We start from the raw sequence: 19,749 nt of genomic DNA, 5'->3' as shown, positions 1-19,749 counted from the left end.
CTATATAATATCAGTTAAATATTTTTATTGATTTTTTATTTAGTTTCCTTTTAAAATTTTCTAAATAAGATATATAATAAAAAAGAAACATTTATAAAGTTTTTAAAAAATTAAAAGGAAAATATATGCATATATAATATGATTTCATTAAAAATGAAATTCACAAAATAGTAATATTCCATTTTAAAAACAACATAAAATATACTTTTGAAGTAATAAAATACTTTATTTATATCTATATTTTCATAGATGAAAATATATATTTGTATATAATTTGATTTCATAAAAGAAAATTTCACATAGATAATCTTGATATTAGTAAAATAAATATTATCTATTTTAAAACATAATTTTAAAAAATACAATTTCAAAATAATAAAAATATTTTTATATATCTATCTATTTTCTTAGATGATTACATAAAATAACTAAGTAACATAAACAAATACTGTTTATTTTTAAGAGATATTAGATAATGAAAAATAGATTTTAACAGTAAACATCTTTTAATCAAATAATTACAAAATATTTTAAATTAAAATAACACGATATATTTTAACAAGGTAGATATATTATATTTATGATTATTAAAATTATATGTTTTCTTAATATTAAATAATTATTAAATTTTCTTTAAATATTTATGTTTGTGGAACTTAACATAATCATAATCAAAATATGAAAGCAATATGAATTCAGAATTTTAAGACTATTTAAAATAAGTTTCAGTTTACCATTCAATAAATTAAAGGCATAAAATTATTTAGAATTTATAAAATATTTTAATTACTGTAGATATTGATATGTGTTCATGAGTTTCCAAAAATATACAAGTTACTTATGTATCTAACTTCATAGTGATCATGATAAATATATGAAAGTACATGCACATTAAATGATAAATAAAAATAATTTGATATGACTTAACTATAGTAAAATTAAATATATTTCAGTTTGAATTTGTAATAATACATGCAACTTAATATATTCACAACATGAATAACTCGCCTAATCCACCTTATATCTAATATCATAGATTAAACTACAATAAGAATATATAATTTTATAGTGATAATTAATTTTATAAATATAAATTATAGAATGATTCAAAATATATTAACAAATGAAAATAAAATATTAACTAATTGTTACATTTTTTTTTTGTAAAATGTATATATGTAGGCATTAGACTTCACAATATCATCGTTGTATTAATTTATTGAAATTAGAATCCGACATTTTAGTTTATCTTTTATTTCATTCTAAGCACAATATATCTTAATTTATAAATAGTCATCTTAAAATATATTTGCATATAAAAGATAACCAACCAACCGAGCAACCTAAATGCAAACGCAGCTTTTGCGGTTCATAGCGGTTGTTGGCAGTTCGAAACAATCAAAGAAAACGCTACAAATCGTTTCAAACCGCTCCAAACCTCTTAAAATCAAAAGCTGGTTCCAGCTAGAGTTTGCGGTGGCGGGCGGTTGCGGGAAGGTAAAATTTTGTTCTTTAAAAACAGAATAAATAAAAATAATACTAAAAATATCCAATAAAAATTTAAAAATTGAAACAATAGAAATTGTAAAATGTATATATATTATATTTCAATTTGTATTATAAAAATTTAAACCAAAATATTTTCTATAAATTTTAAAAATTTAATAATATGATTTTATAAATATAAATATTATATTTATTATATTATTATAATTTTAATATTTTTATAATTATATAAAATGTAAATATTGTTAAATTATTATTTAACAGATTTTTTTGTTTGGTAGTTTACCAGTCATAAAAGTCTCGCAAATGCAACAATTTCTAACCGTTGTACCAGTCGTACATATCTCCAGAAAACGCTTAAAACCGCAATCACCCGCACCCGCAAATTCCCACAACTGCAATCGTAACCGTTGCGGTTAAACCAGTCAGGCCCTAAATCGACTGTAAAAACAACAAAACTGGCAAACTATAACATATATATAAATCAAATGTCTAATTAAAGTAATATAATATTATTAATATAAAAACTATGCATACAATTATAAATTTATATAAAATTAAAATAAATAACAATTAATTATTATAGTATATTTACTTTATAAATATTTATATCCGTGCATGAGCATGGGACAATCACCTAGTTTATAATAATTAAGTGGTGAAAGTAAATATTCACTTTAATGAATTTTATATATAATTAATTTTATAATTAAAAACCATTTTTATTAATAATCTTATAATTTTTAAAATAGGATAATTCTTATATATTATGTTGTTATCTTAAATTTTATTTTTCAATTATAAAAGATATAAAATAACATATAAAATATTTATAATTAAATATTAACCAACTAAAAGCATTTTATATAAATATATTTTCTAAAATATTGCTAATATGTGAATGTCTTCTTTTAAAATATTAATACAACTATAAACATATATATTTTAATGAAATGTTTTGTCACATATATATAAAATTTGATGTTTGATTTGTTTTTTGAAAATATAAATAATAAATTATCATGATGGTTTTTGAATTAATAAAATGTGAACCAATAAATATTAGTAAGACGATTAAGCCCACATGTGTGCACAAAACACCCTTAATAAATTTTATATATAATTAAAACAAATTTAAATTAATCAGATTAGTTTTTAATAAATAATAATTCTTATATATTGTTATCTTAAAATAATTATTTCCGTTATAAAAGTTTTAAAACAAGATATAAAGCAACTTATCTATATCTATACTACTATTTGTGAATTTATTATATTGTTAAAAACGAATTTACATAAATAATATTAATTCTTTTTAAAATAAGATAATTTTATCTTAAAATAATTGTATCCTAAAAGTTAAAATACTAAGATATAAAACAATCTATTTATCTATATCTATCTATTATTTGAGAAGTGAATTTTCTTATTTGTTATGTTCTCCATAATTTTAGATTTAGTCATATTTTATGCTGATAAATAATTTTAGTGATCTAACTGATAATTTATCATTATCTTTAAAATAATTAAATATTCTAAAGACAATATCATAGTCAAATTTATCCATTATAATTTAGTGGATATGTCCCGGTTATGTCCCGTAATACTTCGCGGTCCATGAATGTGAGTTAGTCTCGCAGAAATTGGTGAGGCTTAGGTTCTAGATCATAATATCAGTCGTTTTCCTTTCAGTGTAGTGGCTCCGTCGCAGACTCTGTTTTGTGCGGATCATATTATAAAAATAATTTGTATATATCGTTCATTTTGTGATTGTAAAAGTTTGGTGAACAGCGTCTAGATGAAATGAAAATATCAAAAACTAATTAGATTTTTTTGAACACTCAAAAACTAGTTACATTAAATTAGAGAATTAGAGGGATATTATAAGTGTAGACGATATACCTGTTTGTATGAACTTGTTGAGGTCTGTTTTCAAAGTTCTGGAACATGAAAGTTGATAATTAAGAGGAAGAAGAGTCTAAGTAAATAGAATGAAAATTCTTATTACAAATCTTGGTTTTAGAGTAGACTATAACTTTTTTTTGATTTTTACTTCTACATGAAATAGATACATAGAAACAAAAAAAAAGAACATGGAATCGTAATTCATAAGAGCATGAACATAAAAAAATATAAATTTTATCTTCTTATTGAACAAGAACTTAAATAAAATGATTAAAAGAAATTTAGAAATACCCAGATAATTACTACACCTTATTATCTCAAGTTCGGTTTGACGATCATTCATGGTTTGACTATTTTATGCTCGAATCGTTAACACTTGACGTCTTTATTTCCTAATTCACAAGCTCTTAAAACTCGGTTCATAAGATTATTGTCTATTGGATTTTTCCTTACACTACATAAACACGCTAAATACTCTGGTGGTATAGGTCCCTTAAAAATTGGACAACATATTGTCTTCCACTGGTTATTTTTAGGCTCTAGGCGCAGGCAGGTGTGAATAGCGTCAGTGCAACCAGCACCCTTGATGGTAGCAGGGAATGATGTTAACATCATGACAAAGACGATGCACATAAGAAAACGTACGCGCCTGTACGCGCCCCTCTTTGCGACCAAGAAAGCGAAACCCTAAACAATCACCTCCGACAGAAATTCGGCGAATCTGGTGGGGATCGTCGCAGATAGGTCACAAGCGTCGTCCTCTCCACTCCTCTCCTCCATATTCTCTCCATAAGTTTCCACGGAATCTGAAATCGAAGCTCCTCCGCCATTGTCGTCGGAAAACAAAAGTATCTCATGCGCTCTTGCCGTCGAATCTACTTCTCTGGCTCTGTCGTCGGCCTTGTCAACGACCATAACCTCTGCTTCGTCGTCAACAACTTCGTTGGCCTTGACGGTCGCAAGCACTAAAGCCCTTGAAGTCGTCAACACACAGGCTACAACGTCTTCGTTTGCGTTGTTGGATACGAGTCTTGCTTCTTCCACGACTTCATCAACGGTTTCACCAGCCTTGATAAACATGATCTCAGAGCCTGAAAGCTCCATTGCCTCAGACAGTGATATCATTCAAGTCTCTTCTCATCAAGATGACTGTAATGTTCCTCACAATCAATCTGTGTCTCCGGAAAATGGAATGCAAGCACCAGCTAAATTTGTCCCCACCTTGGGAGCTTGGGCAAAACCACTACTCTTTCAACCTCCTGCTACCCCCCTGAACCTAGCACCCCTCGTGATTATGACCCTGAAATTGTTGGGAATCAGTTAGCTTCTCTATGGTCGTCCCTGAATGATGAGATCTTAAATAAAAAACCAAAGTGCAGCCGCCAATCTCGTACTCTCCAGCTTCCTATTGAGAAGCTTCCACCTCCGGAGTTAAAAGCTGATGGTAAAATCAGATTTCCGTGGGCTGCGAGATTGAGCCCTCAATCGAGGAATCTATATCGTGCGGCCACTCCGACATACAGACTTGATGGTACGCCACAGATTTCTATTCCTTCGAAAGTGTTAAAGCTTGGTCCTGAAAATAAGGATGAGTATATCATAGGCAAGTTCCATAGGTGTACTCTACCACCTGGTGGTCTTGTCCATGCAGTGGCTAATCGCATTTGGGGAAGAAGCTGTAAAATAAGCTGCAAGAAGATTGGTGAGTCGACCTACATGTTTTATATTCCTCATGAGCCTATTCGTCATTGGGTAATTCAGCGAGGGATATGGCATATCGATGACTGCTTGCTTTTCGTCTTGCCATGGACTCCAGAAGACTCTTTTAAAATGACGGAAATCTCCACACTTCCACTCTGGGTCAACCTAAAGAACATTCCAGATTGTTGTTACTCTCGTTTGGGGATAAGTCATGTGGCATCAGGCCTTGGTGAACCCATCCTTACCCACAAACCTCGACTCGATCCAACCACAATGGGTGAAGCAAAAGTATTAGTTGAGATGGAGCTTGATAAAGATTTCCCCAAAATTATTGCACTTGATGATAAACAAGGTAGTATATTTCTTGTTGAGTTTGAATACACATGGATACCATCTAAGTGTGAAAGATGTGGAAATCTTGGCCACAAAGAAAAGCGGTGCCTTCTGACCTCTAAGCCGGAAAATTTGCAGCAGCAAGAAACAAAAGATGATCGCTCTGACATACCTGTGGTGGATATTGATGTTATTCTCCAACAAAGGGATTCAATGACCGCAAAATCATCACCAAATGCCAACCCAACAACTCCAAAGGTTAATGCTAATCTCCATATCTCTACTGCAGAACTTGATGCTCATGTGACTCAAGGTACTCAGGGTTCAGAGGATAATGATATTGTCGAGCCCGGTCATCAACTACTAGTAGCTGATCATGGCGCTTCTGCGCATCACTCTTATCGTTCAGACTTTGACCAAGGAACAGGCAACACATTATCTGGATCTCTATCACCTTCTTCTCATTTACAACATGAGAAGCCCGCTAATATGCTAAACGCAATTACCACTCCTTCCACATTAGTAGATTTACAATCTACTCCTATTGACGCACAGATTATGGAGTACTCTCCATCAAACATTACCAACAACGTGGCCCTGGGATCATCCGGTGTTGGTGCCTTTACCGCATCACCTTTTCACTGTGCATTTGAGAGTCCTTCTCATTTTGCAGTGCTTGGAGATGATGTTGATGAAGTTGAAATTGAGCCTTCTTCACAGTTCAGCTTAACAAGAGGTGGCAGGAATCAAAGGCTCCTATCAAATACCATAATATGGAATGGAAGACGGTCCGAGGGAGAGGTAAGCGAGGTCGCCGTTGCCGAGGTTCCTCTCACTAGGTTATGTTTTCATACCATTACTGGTCTATCTTCTCTACCCATTCCTTTGTTGCATTGGTTTGGGGAAAAATTGCTCATGAGACGTGTCTCGTGTAAACTTTTTCAAATTGTAAGACCTTCGGTCTTAGCCTGTAACCGTTTATATTTTAATATGAAAGCCCTTTTTCAAAAAAAAAAAAAAAGACGATGCACATCAATGGAATTAACTTCATTTTAGAGATTAATTAGTAGCGTTCGTGATAATTAGCCTCAGAATAAAAATATTTTCTGTTGAGAAATTCAAATGCCACAAGTATGTAAATGTTTTGTCACATATATATAAAATTTGATGTTTGATTTTTTTTGAAAATATAAATAATAAATTATCATGATGGTTTTTGAATTAATAAAATGTGAACTAATAAATATTAGTAAGACGATTAAGCCCACATGTGTGCACAAAACACCTTTAATGAATTTTATATATAATTAAAACAAATTTAAATTAATCAGATTAGTTTTTAATAAATAATAATTCTTATATATTGTTATCTTAAAATAATTATTTCCGTTATAAAAGTTTTAAAACAAGATATAAAGCAACTTATCTATATCTATACTACTATTTGTGAATTTATTATATTGTTAAAAACGAATTTACGTAAATAATATTAATTCTTTTTAAATAAGATAATTTTATCTTAAAATAATTGTATCCTAAAAGTTAAAATACTAAGATATAAAACAATCTATTTATCTATATCTATCTATTATTTGAGAAGTGAATTTTCTTATTTGTTATGTTCTCCATAATTTTAGATTTAGTCATATTTTATGCTGATAAATAATTTTAGTGATCTAACTGATAATTTATCATTATCTTTAAAATAATTAAATATTCTAAAGACAATATCATAGTCAAATTTATCCATTATAATTTAGTAATATTAAAATATTACATATATGTTTATATTATATTTGGTTTAATAATATTAAACCGACTCTTTTAATATATATGTCACATAAGATACAATGAATCATTTTTCTTATGATAATATTTTGGACAATCAAAATCACCTATTGTGATGATTTCTGAAAAAGTTAAAGATTCAAAATTATTTGTATTATTATTTGCAAAATAATTTGTTTGCTCTCACGTTTAAATTTAGAACGTTGAAATTTTTTATTATTCTTAAAAATACATAAAAATACTTTTTTGTTATGCCTAATAAACATATATATATATATATTATATATATATATATATATATATATAGACTAAAAAGTTAAGATCATTTTCTAATAAATTATCAAATGACACACGAATTATCTATACTTCATTTTATTTGTCTGAATAACCATGAGCAATGTACACACAATTAAAAACATGACATTTTCTTAATATGACACATAAAAATTGAAAATAATATACGAGCGGATTAAATTCTAGTCTATTTATTAAAATAAAAGTACTATTTTAGAACAAATATGATTTATCTTGTGATTTTATTAAACTCGGACCCTTATATTAATTATACATCTTAATATGTATTAAAAAATATAAAATATATAAGTTCACGTTCTGGAAGCTTGGATAAAAATATAGTTGAATGATTACAAAGGGATTCATTCAGTCTTTAATTATTTACTACTAGGCTCGGCCCGCCCTACGGGCGGGATATTCTTTTCTTGTGATATATATTATTATTTTTTGTATGATTTGGGGTTTGTGTTGTAGGTTTGCATTTGCAAGAGAAGTGTACGATAATGATTTTTGTATTCTAGAAAGTAATAAGTACGGAGAGATTATATGTAATAAGATATATTTAAAACTAAATAGTTGTTTTTATATTGAAGAGTTGTGACGTTTGAAACAGATTGTTCTCAATTGGTGAAGATGGTTTCGGAACCAGAATAATGACTTACTTAGCAAGTTATTTAGAAGATATCAAGATTCTACAAAAAAAATCTCAGCTCGTATATCATTTATGTACCACGAACGCAGAACTGGTAGGCGGATAGTCTAGCACGAAGTGTCAGGTAACAATCATCTTTTGTCGTTCACATGGATTTATAGCTACCGGTGTGGTTTACAGAGTCAACATAAGGGTTTAAGTCGATGATAAAAAAGGAGTTGTGGCGCTAATATGCTCTGAAGGCTTCAAATGATTTTCATGTTGTTTTCTTTAACAAAAAATTGATCCCATATTTGGGTGGTTTTTTAATATTCGGGGTTCGGATCAATATGAGTGTTTAAGTCGATGATAAAAAAGGAGTTGTGGTGCTAATATGCTCTGAAGACTTCAAATGGTTTTCATGTTGTTACCTTTAACAAAAAATTGATCCCATATTTGGGTGGTTTTTAATATTCTGGGTTCGGATGAACTGGGTTATAAGTAATTTTTTATGTTGAAATCATAGTCTTTCGATATGTTATTGGAGTGGAAGTAGTGATATTTGAAGTTGCATTTCTTATTAAAAGTAGAATGTTATATTGAATGCGAAAAAGATAAAATGGACCTAATCAAAATTTAAAAAACACTGAAAATGAAAAATATGAAAACTGAATAACGCTTGATGAGTGTAGACACTTACTAGTCATCATTAAATTAACTCCAAGAACTTCACCATTTATTTATAGTAATAACAATGAATGCATTGATTTTCAGATTATTGATATTGCGCATTCCTGGTGACATTATAAAGATCATATTACTTCTAAAACACTTATTTTCTAATATAAAGATGTTTAATATACTCCATCATTTGTCAGCTCCAGACATGTCAACGATCAATAAATTTCATGCATTCCTCATGTTCTCTTGTGCATAACAAAATTATGGCATAAAGATATTTACCAAGATAGTTACTTTTTACCATAGTTGGTTTCCAGTATGTAAGAGATGTTTCAGTCTTGATACAGATTTGTTTTATTGCCAAAATTATTTGTTTTTTTCTAATATTAATTCTTTTATAAAAAAACAAAAAATTGCATTAATTTTTAATATAATATTTACAATTTTAATTTATTTTCAATTAAAACTTCTCTATTTTCATTGAATTTTATTATTTATATTATTATTTAAGAAAAAATATACTTGACTTAACATTATTTAGCTAAGTAATTGATATATAATTAATTCGGATTCTTTAATCTAAAAGTTTCTTCACGTATTGTACATGGCAGATTTTTCGGGATAGCCAAATTAAACATTCATCTTAGCCCCTAAGTTTTATGTGTTATATATATATACAATCCGACCTTCAAACTATCCAAAAATATAAATGTGGATCATTCGGTTTTTAATTGTACTTGTTTTAAACCGACAAATCTCAAGCCAGTCTTACTTATATCTAACTATATATTTTATTTAAATTTTGTACCATCCTATTCAGATTTATGTATAAACACATATTGCAGACAAGTTTTTTTCTACAAACTAAAGAATTCCGATCAATTTCATCCCCTGAGAGGTAAATCAGAGAAACAAAATTTCATTTCAAGAAGATGATTACCCGTTTCCTTAGCTGAAAGACCTCTTTCTCTATCTCCTTGTGTTTTGTTAAAAAATTAGTGCCTAAATGGAATTGTGTTCCATACATCAACATGACAAAAGGTGGCAAGTACATTGTTAAAGGGCATGTGATGTCACTTAAGGGGTTTCAAGCTTCTTGTGTTCCATACATCATTTCAAGAAGATGATTACCCGTTTCCTTAGCTGAAAGACCTCTTTCTCTATCTCCTTGTGTTTTGTTAAAAAATTAGTAACGAATGTGCCTAAATGGAATTGTGTTCCATACATCAACATGACAAAAGGTGGCAAGTACATTGTTAAAGGGCATGTGATGTCACTTAAGGGGTTTCAAGCTTCTTGCGCTAAGAGATTACAAAGACGAAGCAGCTGGAAACAACATGATCCACCTCAGACCGATTACTTGGATAGGAAGCTTAGAATCAATCAATAGAATATATATACCTGATTCAACAATCTCATTTCTCTTGCCTTAGAACCAATTGTAGGCACCAAATTTACAAAATGGCGATTTGATATGTAAAGCAAATAAAATTACAGAAGTAAAAATAAAATTACAACAATATAATACCGTAGTTTGATAAGAACTGGACTGAAGCAGAGTCGAGATTGAAATCTCTTTCCTTAACCCTTTCAACGCCCGTAGTGTGCCGGTTTGATACGTTTAAGGATCCCAGGATACAACTGCCTATATCTCTAGCCTCACAACACTTGAGAACCAGAGCCTGTCGAACCTATATCTATGTTATACTCTCGACACAAAAACAAAATAAGAAGGGGAAAGTGGCTTTGCTGTTTTGGATGTGTATCTAGAATGAGAAGAGTATGGCTCCTTATATAGCCTCACAAAATAACGTGTGACTACACACAGCACTAAATGGAGATGACGTTTCTGATTCTTTCATTATGACTAATTGATTTTCATATGTTACAAAAGTAAATACAGAAAATCAACTTTGACATTGGTCAAATATTTAGTCAAAAAAGATAATCATATCAAGAAACGTGAGAATAATTCTCTCGCACAAGAGATAGTATGCTTCAATTATTTATGTAAATAATTAGCAAATAGATATGGGCTAAACAAGATTAGTCTTATTTGCATAATAACAAAACTTGATCCAGCCCAAGTATCTCTTTTTTATAAGACATAAGTGTCTACAAAGTTTTTCTATAACTTTGTTACAATTTCTCCATTTTAAACACAAGAGGTTTTTTACCTCATAGTTCTAATATAGATATTTTACATATAATCTATTTTAGACTTTCATTTCTCATTCAAACGAACTTCGTTTTTTACATATGACTACACTATATTATAGTGCTCATAACAAAGAATCCAACGATTCTACAATCCGGTTATTCCGACAATCAAGTTGCTCGGAAAAACTGCCGGAATATTGGCCATAGCCATTTGTCCAAAAAAACAGTTCCAACACCAATCAATAGAATATATACCTGACTAAAGGGAAGCATACACACTTGAAACAATAAACATTACTAAATAACCATAACGGTTCAGACATATTACAACTCTCCCACGCACCTATCTACAATACAAAAACTGCAACAGAGCTCCAACAGCGAACTCGCCGCCCCAAAAGAACTGCCTGCACCAGAAACACAGCACGCTAACCACGGCTAAGTAGGTGGTCAAGATGTGAACCGACACTTTCATCATCTCATTGGCGTAAGAGCCGAGAAGCAACGACCAGACCCAACCGATAAAGACACAAATGCCACCCGCAACAGCGTAGAGTGGCCAGTAGTCCTCGGTGAGGCCTTTGTGATTCTCCAAGAAGCCTTGAGTGTATCTATCAATGTTCAACCTATCTGATATTCTAAACTTGTTGAGTCCAAGCACCGCGAGCGCGAATCCTAAGCATATGAGGTGGATCAACGATGGCTCGTTTGGCATCTCCGCTCTTTCGACTCTTCTGAAGAGACTACAAAATCATTAAAAAAACACACATTGGTTCCCGCAAAACAGAGAAATATGATAATTTCTAATGACATTGAACTAAAACTACAGAGAGCTTTGGTTACATATTTGATTTGATTCACAGGTGGTCTAAGCAAGGGCTCTGAATCTTCTTAGCAGTATAATGCAAACACTTTATAGTGGCCGAACTCACGGAAAAGAGAATTGTTTTTGTAAAAAAGGAAGTAATTTTGCAACTGAACCCGTGATTTTAAGAAACAACAAAAGTTAAGGTAATTGGCCTTAAAATTTGAGAAATAATATTAATCTGATGAGTCAGGAAAGATCTAACTCGAGAAAAAAAAAACAAAGACTTTATGCAATGAAGTAGTGTTAGAAAGCAAAACCGGATTCTTCAAATCATAGACAACTGATCAAATCAAAAGAGAAACAAATTCCCTCAGATCAAAGGGTGATAAAAAAGGGGGAACCTGGTGACCGGAGGAGATGGAGGCGTAATCAGAGGAAGGAGAGATTCTGTTCGTGGAGTCACCCACCACGAAGTAGGAGACGAACATTCATGGGAGCATCCTTGAATAAGAGATGAGTTCAAGGTGAGGGATCTCACATATATTTATACTGAAATCACATCGCCTCTCAGATCTAAACAACGCTTTGAAGACACATCTAAACGGAGCCATTACTCAGACCGTTTCAAGTCGCAGAGGTCACCGGAATGAGACGACCTCCGTTTTCTCGATGAAGCGTATTAGGGTTAGAGGCAGAGCGATATCTTCGCGCGAGGCCCACGAAGATACATATCAGAGCCCACTATGATACACGTTTAATGAAACGGACCGTTTCTTGATCCGGGACACGTGTCGACACTGTAGTACCCGACTTTCCAGCCTGGATCTGATGTGGAGGGCTGTGAAGGATGCAACATTTTTTTATATATAAAGATATAACTTGAGATGCTCTTAGTAATTAAAAAGAGATCTGCTCCTTACATAAAAAATTAGATAATTAAAAATGTATATTTTTTCATTAGCTTAAGAAAAAAGAAGGAGACCAAAGGACATAATGATTGGGGAAGTTTTGTTTTTTTTGTACCACTATTCATGTTTACTTCTATTAGATGGAAATTTTCACAAGTACCTAAAATATGAGATTTTGACGATGTTAGTGAAAGATACATTTATAATGATGTTAGAATTCTAAATGTTTATATTTATTGGCTAGTGGATATTAACATTTTTATAATTTTTATAAAATTCATGTGTTATTGGTTTGATATTTTTTTAATGACATATATAATCCATTTGTTATTTAAATAGTTTAAGGGTCTAACTTTTAACCATTTAAGGAATAATAGGAATAAGAAGAAAATGAATAAAACAAAAAGAAAATTTGTTCCTCTTCTAATTTAATAAAGAATAAATGTAGTCTATTATTCTTTAAATACGAAAGAATGTTAAGGAAGTATAAGTAACAAATATTCTTTATAATGGAGTAAATTGAAAGGAATGATAAGGAATAGACTATTCATACTCTTTTTTTTTGTCACCATTTAGATCCTAAGTTTTAGTGATTCTATAACTCTATCAAAATTTAGTGTTATTGGAATTTGAATTATTAACATTTTAACTCATAAATCAAAACTTTCAAAATATTGCATTTATACTCAAGATTCTCAAGATCATTATAGTAGAATAGTTTTCAAGACTTTTTAAATATGAAAAACTCATATTCTTTATAAATTTAACAAATCTATCGATTTTTAAAATCAATCAACTATACTTAAATTCATCTCCCACTAACCCTCCAAATCATTAAAGAGGCAAAAGTTTATTATATCCTCCTTTATAAATTTATAAATAACATAATTATTTAAATAATTAAAAACATAATGCTTTTATAGTTTTTTGAATTATACATTTTTAAATTTGACTTTTTGAAAAAAACAATTTGATGACCCTGGTATCCGGATGCCTCGAGAAGAACCCGACTATCGCCTAATAACCGTCTCGGAAATCTGGGCATTGCCCGCCAAAAAAATAATAACATGAAATTATTTCAAAAATAATTATTTTAAATTTTATATATTATCTTTAAAAATTTTAAACTCCACCGTCGAAAATCACATCCTTCACATCTAAATTTTAAGTCTAGATTAGTTAATCGTATAGATATAAGTGTTTTCCAATTATTGAAAATTAAAACTAAATGTAGTTAAGGAAACATAAAAGTATAGGGTGTTAATAATATGATAGTTTATGTAATTTCTCCTAATGAACAAAAAAAAAATTCTCCTAATGGTTTCTCTCATCGTTTGCCCTGGTCAAACATGTTTAAAAAAAAACATGATTTAGTGACGTATCTTGAGTCAGAAGAAATGGTATTAATCGTCTCTAAAGTTCAAAATTGGCGGCAAGACCCTCTTCTCTCTTTGTATCTCTTGTTGGATAATTTCAAACTTGTGGAAACTTAACATATGATAAGTGTTCAATTATATTAAGATAACACAAAAAAAGAAATCTAGAATAGAAAAAAAGAAGTTTTCTATTAGACTAGTTTTGTGTTTTCCATATCCCATGTTAACAGAATTGTCTTTCACTATAAATAGAGTCTTATTTCTAAGAGATCTAAAAGAGTTATCAAAGTTTAAGTTGTAGCTTTGAAATTTGATCTCTCAACTTGAATATTTTTTGGACGAGCTTCCGGTTATTAATTGAACCAGCTAATACTCCTGCGATCTAATCACAATGAGTAACAAGCTTCTCGACATCTATCCTCTCGACCTTCAATTCCATTGTAAGCATATATATATATATATATATATATATAATATATATATGTATATATATATATATATATCCGATATCTCAATGATTTTAGCATGTCTTTCTTCTTCTAGATCTGCTTATGATCGTTGACTTTGTGTGTAGTTGAATTGAAGAAAAAGATCTCTTGCTCTCTCTATTTGGCTAACAAGACCGACAATTATGTAGCCTTCAAGGTGATAATACATTAGAATCCTTGTTAATTTTTGTAGATTCTTCTGTGTGTATCTTATGTTTCTCGATGCTCAATCATTAGGTTAAAACGACGAATCCAGAAAAATATTGTGTGAGGCCTAATACTGGCGTTGTTCTTCCTGGATCCTCTATCGAAGTTGTAGGTTTGTTCTCTCACTTTTCCCTTCAGATTTTACCAGATATGAGATTATGGGTTTGATTTGTTGTCTTTTGGAAACTAGTGACCATGCAAGCGCAAAAGGAAGTTCCGGCTGATATGAAGTGCAAGGACAAGTTCTTGGTTCAGTGTTTTGTGGCTAGTCCCGGAACCAATGCCAAAGAAGTTACTCGTGAGATGGTATTGATGTTTTTTTCTTCTTCTAAATGGGACTTTAAAGCATTGCTTCTCTCATATTTCCTGAGACTTAACTCTTTGTTTTCTTTATCTTATGAACGCTGCAGTTTAGCAAAGAGTCAGGGAATCAAGTCGAGGACATTAAACTGAAAGTTGTCTATGTTGATCCACCTCGACCACCATTAAAAGAAGGTTCTTTACCAAGAGCTTCCGTCTCTGACAATGGGAACGCTTCTGTAAGTATACACCTCAGGCTTGTCAGGTCTTTTTGGAGCTGTTTTTTTTTTACTTATCCAGATCATTCCATTTATTACCAACTTAATGGGCTCGCTTATTGTACACTTTAATTCTTATGCTTATAGCTTACTAGACCTTTGTGTTTATCACCGTTAAGAATTTTAACCTTGTTTGTAGCTTTGACCAATGTTTCAGAGTGTGTAGAGTTTGATACGTCATCAATCAGGGCCTGAAATTTTAGGGATATAAAGTTTCAATATAAAAAACCTTTTTAAAATAAATTTTAGGGTCTGTATGTATATAATTTTTCTTCAAAATATTCGAGTGATATAGGCCAATGCTCTTATGTCTAGCGCCGGCCGTGTAATCAATACTGTGATCTATAAGAATGGCTTCGACTAATTAGTTTATGAAATTGCAACAAACCTACTAGCTACTATTTGGCAAAACTTTCCATTTTTTAGAAGTTGATGCCTATCGACTTTTGTGATTTCAGGCGAGTGCACTCATCACAAGGCTCACTGAGGAAAAGAAGTCTGCGGTTCAGCTGAACAAAAACTTCAACAAGAATTGGTAACGACTTTTCACCTGATACGTGTATATTTTGGAACTACTATTCCCTGCCAACTCTGTATATGTCCGACAAGCTTTGTTTAACTTGTGTTCACTTTTTGCCAAACATGAACCTCTCTGATTATCAAAAACGTATATGATTATAGGACCAGTTGAAGCAGGGAAGCAATAAAAGTCAGAGTGGTTGTGGAATCGATAAAAGTCAGAGTGGTTGTGGACTCATGTTACATATCAAATGGTATATTTCCGCAAGAGGCTTAAGAAGAAAGACAGTGAAAGAAGGGGAAGTGGCAATACAGATTTAACGTGAACAAAGGAAGTCAACGTTACTGTTTGACTACAGAACTTCTGGAGACGAAAGCTTTGCACGAGAGATCGTTATCTTAATAAACAATTGTAACGGTTTTCTGTTATTTTTTTTTCCATTTTAAATGTGTTTTCTTAGTGTTGCCATGATGAGACCTCTGACTGTATCGTAATATGATTGATGCCTAATATATTATAATACGTTTGATCATTATAATATTTGCGTTATTATCTTTTATAACTTTCTCTACAAGGTTTCAAGTGGGTTTGAGCAGCCTTACTTTGTCACTAGACCATACGGAAAATGTCTTCTATAAAATTTTTAATTATTATAAATTGATTACAAACTTCAATCATAGTTATACAGTTTCTACAACCAATAACAACATAGAGAGGAAAACAAAATGAAGTATAAAACAGTTAAATCGTCTCGCTTGATTGACTATCCTGATAGGATAAGAATACCTCTAGCCGTGAACTGAGCAACCAATCTTTATGGGTTTACCTAATAAATGTACAACAGTATCAATTTTTCTTTTTGGGGTGCAAATGTTAAAATTCATAACATTTTGTGATTTTGGAAAGTGCAACTTATTACAGAACTAAAGTAAGAAGGGAAACATTACAATAGAGGAAATGTTAACAATAATGAAGTAAAAAATACAACCCGAGAAAAAAGTGAGTAGCATTCGGGGCATGAGATAGAGAGAGGAGCATGTCACGCATAGGCCGATCCACTTGCTTGAAGAAAGCTCCCAATGATTGAGAAGTAAGGTCCTTGATAGAGCCACTGAAGAAGCATGTGGATCGTATGACCCATGTCAATTCTAAAATTTTATTTAGTATATAAGCATATTATTATAATTATACAATGTTTAACTGGTTCAATGGTTTGACCCACATGAAAGTTGTAAATCTTTCAAGAATCAAATGTTGAAATATTCTCTCCACAAAATTGTGTTCCGTTTACTCTTTTTCATTTATTTATTTATTTATAATATGAAAATCAATCAAAAAGACCAAAAACCCTATATCATAAATTTAAACTTACACCTTTTCTTCTTCTTTTTCTTCCAGCTGTATTTGTAAAATTGTTAAACTTGGTTAAACTAGATAAAGAGTTCTATCAAATTTTACATTCACAATGATACCACTTAGTAAAACTGTGTACATAGTTTTACCAAGTTGTACCTCGACTATAGTACAATTTAGTAAAAATTTGTATCTAGTTTTACCAAGTTGTACAATCGCTTAAGTATTTGGTAAACTTGTAGAACTTGTAAATCGTAAATTAAATTTTGTAGAACTGTAAAACTTGATAAAAGTTTAGAACTTAGTAAAACTGTGGAAGTTGGTAAAATTTTACATTGATTATTAAGATTTAAAAATTCAAAATTCAAAACTTGACCTCGGATCTCTGTAGGATCTTCAGAGTTCTGCAAAATCTTAGGAGACTCGCGTCTTGATTGGTCATCCCATCACGGGCCTCTTGGTCTCCAGTGGTGGGTAAATATGTTGTTCATTTTGCAGAGTTTGGAAGAGCAATGTCAAGATGTGGCTCTCATTGCAGCTCGTCTTTCTGATCCGGTTCACATTACTTTTTCAAAGTCGAACTAGATAATTGTGGCTTTATTGACATTGTTGTGACTATCTGGATGGCACAAAATAGAGTTCTCTGGTGCAATTTCATGTCACTAGCTTTGGGTACTTGTCTCATACTATCTGTGGTCGTTAGTGGTTGCTCGTCGGTTGGGATTTGGCAAACCTGCGCAGAATGATTTTAATCTATTGCAGTAGCGATTCAGGCAAACTTCATGATTCTACTGAGCGTAGTCTTATACTCTTATGTTTTATTAAAAGCATCATTTTTATTTGGCAATGCTCCCTCCTGGTCATGTAGCTAGCCCTTGTTCACTTGTTGTTTAACATGTTTGTATTGTTTTCTATTGTTCTAAAACTTGATTTTTCTTTTTTTTTTTTCGTTATTTAGTTTTTGGTCTTGTCTGATACTAAACATTCTTGTAATTTCTCAGAAAAAAAAATTGTAGTTTTATCCGCGCTTGATGTTTTGTGTGTTTTTGTAACTGTATAAAAGAGACATTTAAAAATATTAAAGTATATAGATTTGTACCAAAAAATTCCTTCTTTGAATAATGACATAAGTAGTTGACAAAAAAAAAGAATAATGACATAAGTTTACCAACGGTTTTGGTTTAGTATAATTAGGGGTTGACTGGTTTTCCGCTACCACCCGCAAACGCAACTTTTGCGGTTGGTAACGGTTGACAGCGTTTCAAATCAACCATACAAACCACTACAAATCGTTTCAAACCGCTTCGAACCTTTTAAAATTAAAAGTTGAATCCAGTTAGCGTTTACGACTGCGGGTGGATAAAAAAATTTTTTTTCTAAATATTTTAATATTTAAAATTTAAAATAGAAATATTCTATATAAAATATATATTTTTATATATTAATTTAAATTCACGGACAGTATCATAATTTATTTTATAATAAATTTAAACTAGCTATTGATTAGAATTTTTAAAAAGTAATATACATATATATATAAAATATACACATATATATAAAAAAAATTCTTTAAAAATTTAAAATATAAATTTTCAAAAAAATTATTAAAATTATAACTTTCAACTAATTAAAAAAATAAATAACTAAACATAATATTATTATTAATCATATTATATTAATAATAATTATATTTTATCACAACATTATATTTTTTTATATTTTTATAATGTTATAATATATTTATATTGGTAATTTGTTATTAAACCGCTGAAATATCTCATTATCAACCAGTCACAAATATCCTTCAAACGCAGCAATTTTCAAACGTTATGCAGTCATACAAAACGCTATATAACGCTTGCAACCGCAAACTTCCGCAACCTTAACCTCTGCGGTTAAACCAGCCAGACCTTTAAACTTCAACCGTTGGGTGGTTAACCATCGCCGGTACTCACTTACAAAAAATATACTATGTCAAGTATAAATTTTCTTTGTGTCACTTTAAATGGTGTTTAAAAAACTATTTGTTGCAAAATAATTGATTTTTCACTATTTTATATAGAATTTAGTATTATTTGACTTTGTGAACAACTAAAAAAATACTATATTTTTATTGGTGAATTAATATTATTTAATGATATTTTTATGTAATCAAAATAAATTGTATAAAGTTTTACTTTTTTAGTCCATATACAAAAATCTTAAATACCATTTATATTGAAGCAAAGAAAACCAATAATCTCAGTGAATATTCCTCTTTATATCCATAATTCGACTTTTTTGGTCTCTCAGTCGGAAATCTTTTCTGGTGCTAGACTTTCCTTTTCTTTAGTGTCTGCCGGTTGGCTTGGTTATTCTCTTGGTTTCCTTTCTTTACCTAGTGCTTTTTCTTTGATTTGCATAATTTAAGGTTCTTAGTTTCTGTCAAATCTTCCTTTTCCTTTTTAGGAATTTTCATTCACTAAGGCAGCTTTAACTGCGATCCTCTCTTTCCTTTTTTCTTTATTCTCAT

At 30.6% G+C, this 19,749-nt stretch overlaps 2 protein-coding genes across 2 annotated transcripts; one reads left to right on the top strand and one right to left on the bottom strand.

Annotated features, from left to right (window-relative positions):
- Positions 1–11,239: 11,239 nt before the first annotated feature.
- On the bottom strand, positions 11,240–12,531 carry LOC108846000 (uncharacterized). The gene is made up of 2 exons (XM_057004496.1): positions 12,209–12,531; positions 11,240–11,742 (listed from the first exon to the last, which is right to left on the bottom strand). Exon 2 carries the CDS (start codon positions 11,712–11,714, stop codon positions 11,343–11,345), a length of 372 nt encoding a protein of 123 aa, XP_056860476.1. The 5' UTR covers positions 11,715–11,742; positions 12,209–12,531; the 3' UTR covers positions 11,240–11,342.
- A 1,825-nt stretch (positions 12,532–14,356) lies between these two features.
- On the top strand, positions 14,357–16,186 carry LOC108846446 (vesicle-associated protein 1-2-like). Its single transcript, XM_057004494.1, has 7 exons — positions 14,357–14,531; positions 14,666–14,736; positions 14,817–14,898; positions 14,977–15,092; positions 15,197–15,325; positions 15,823–15,899; positions 16,046–16,186. The coding sequence occupies exons 1-7, from the start codon at positions 14,483–14,485 to the stop codon at positions 16,053–16,055; spliced, it is 534 nt and encodes a 177-aa protein (XP_056860474.1). The 5' UTR covers positions 14,357–14,482; the 3' UTR covers positions 16,056–16,186.
- Positions 16,187–19,749: the final 3,563 nt, after the last annotated feature.

The sequence above is a fragment of the Raphanus sativus genome, chromosome 3 (assembly GCF_000801105.2).
Source record: "Raphanus sativus cultivar WK10039 chromosome 3, ASM80110v3, whole genome shotgun sequence".
Taxonomy (NCBI): Eukaryota; Viridiplantae; Streptophyta; class Magnoliopsida; order Brassicales; family Brassicaceae; genus Raphanus; species Raphanus sativus.
This window is presented reverse-complemented; position numbering and strand designations above follow the sequence as displayed.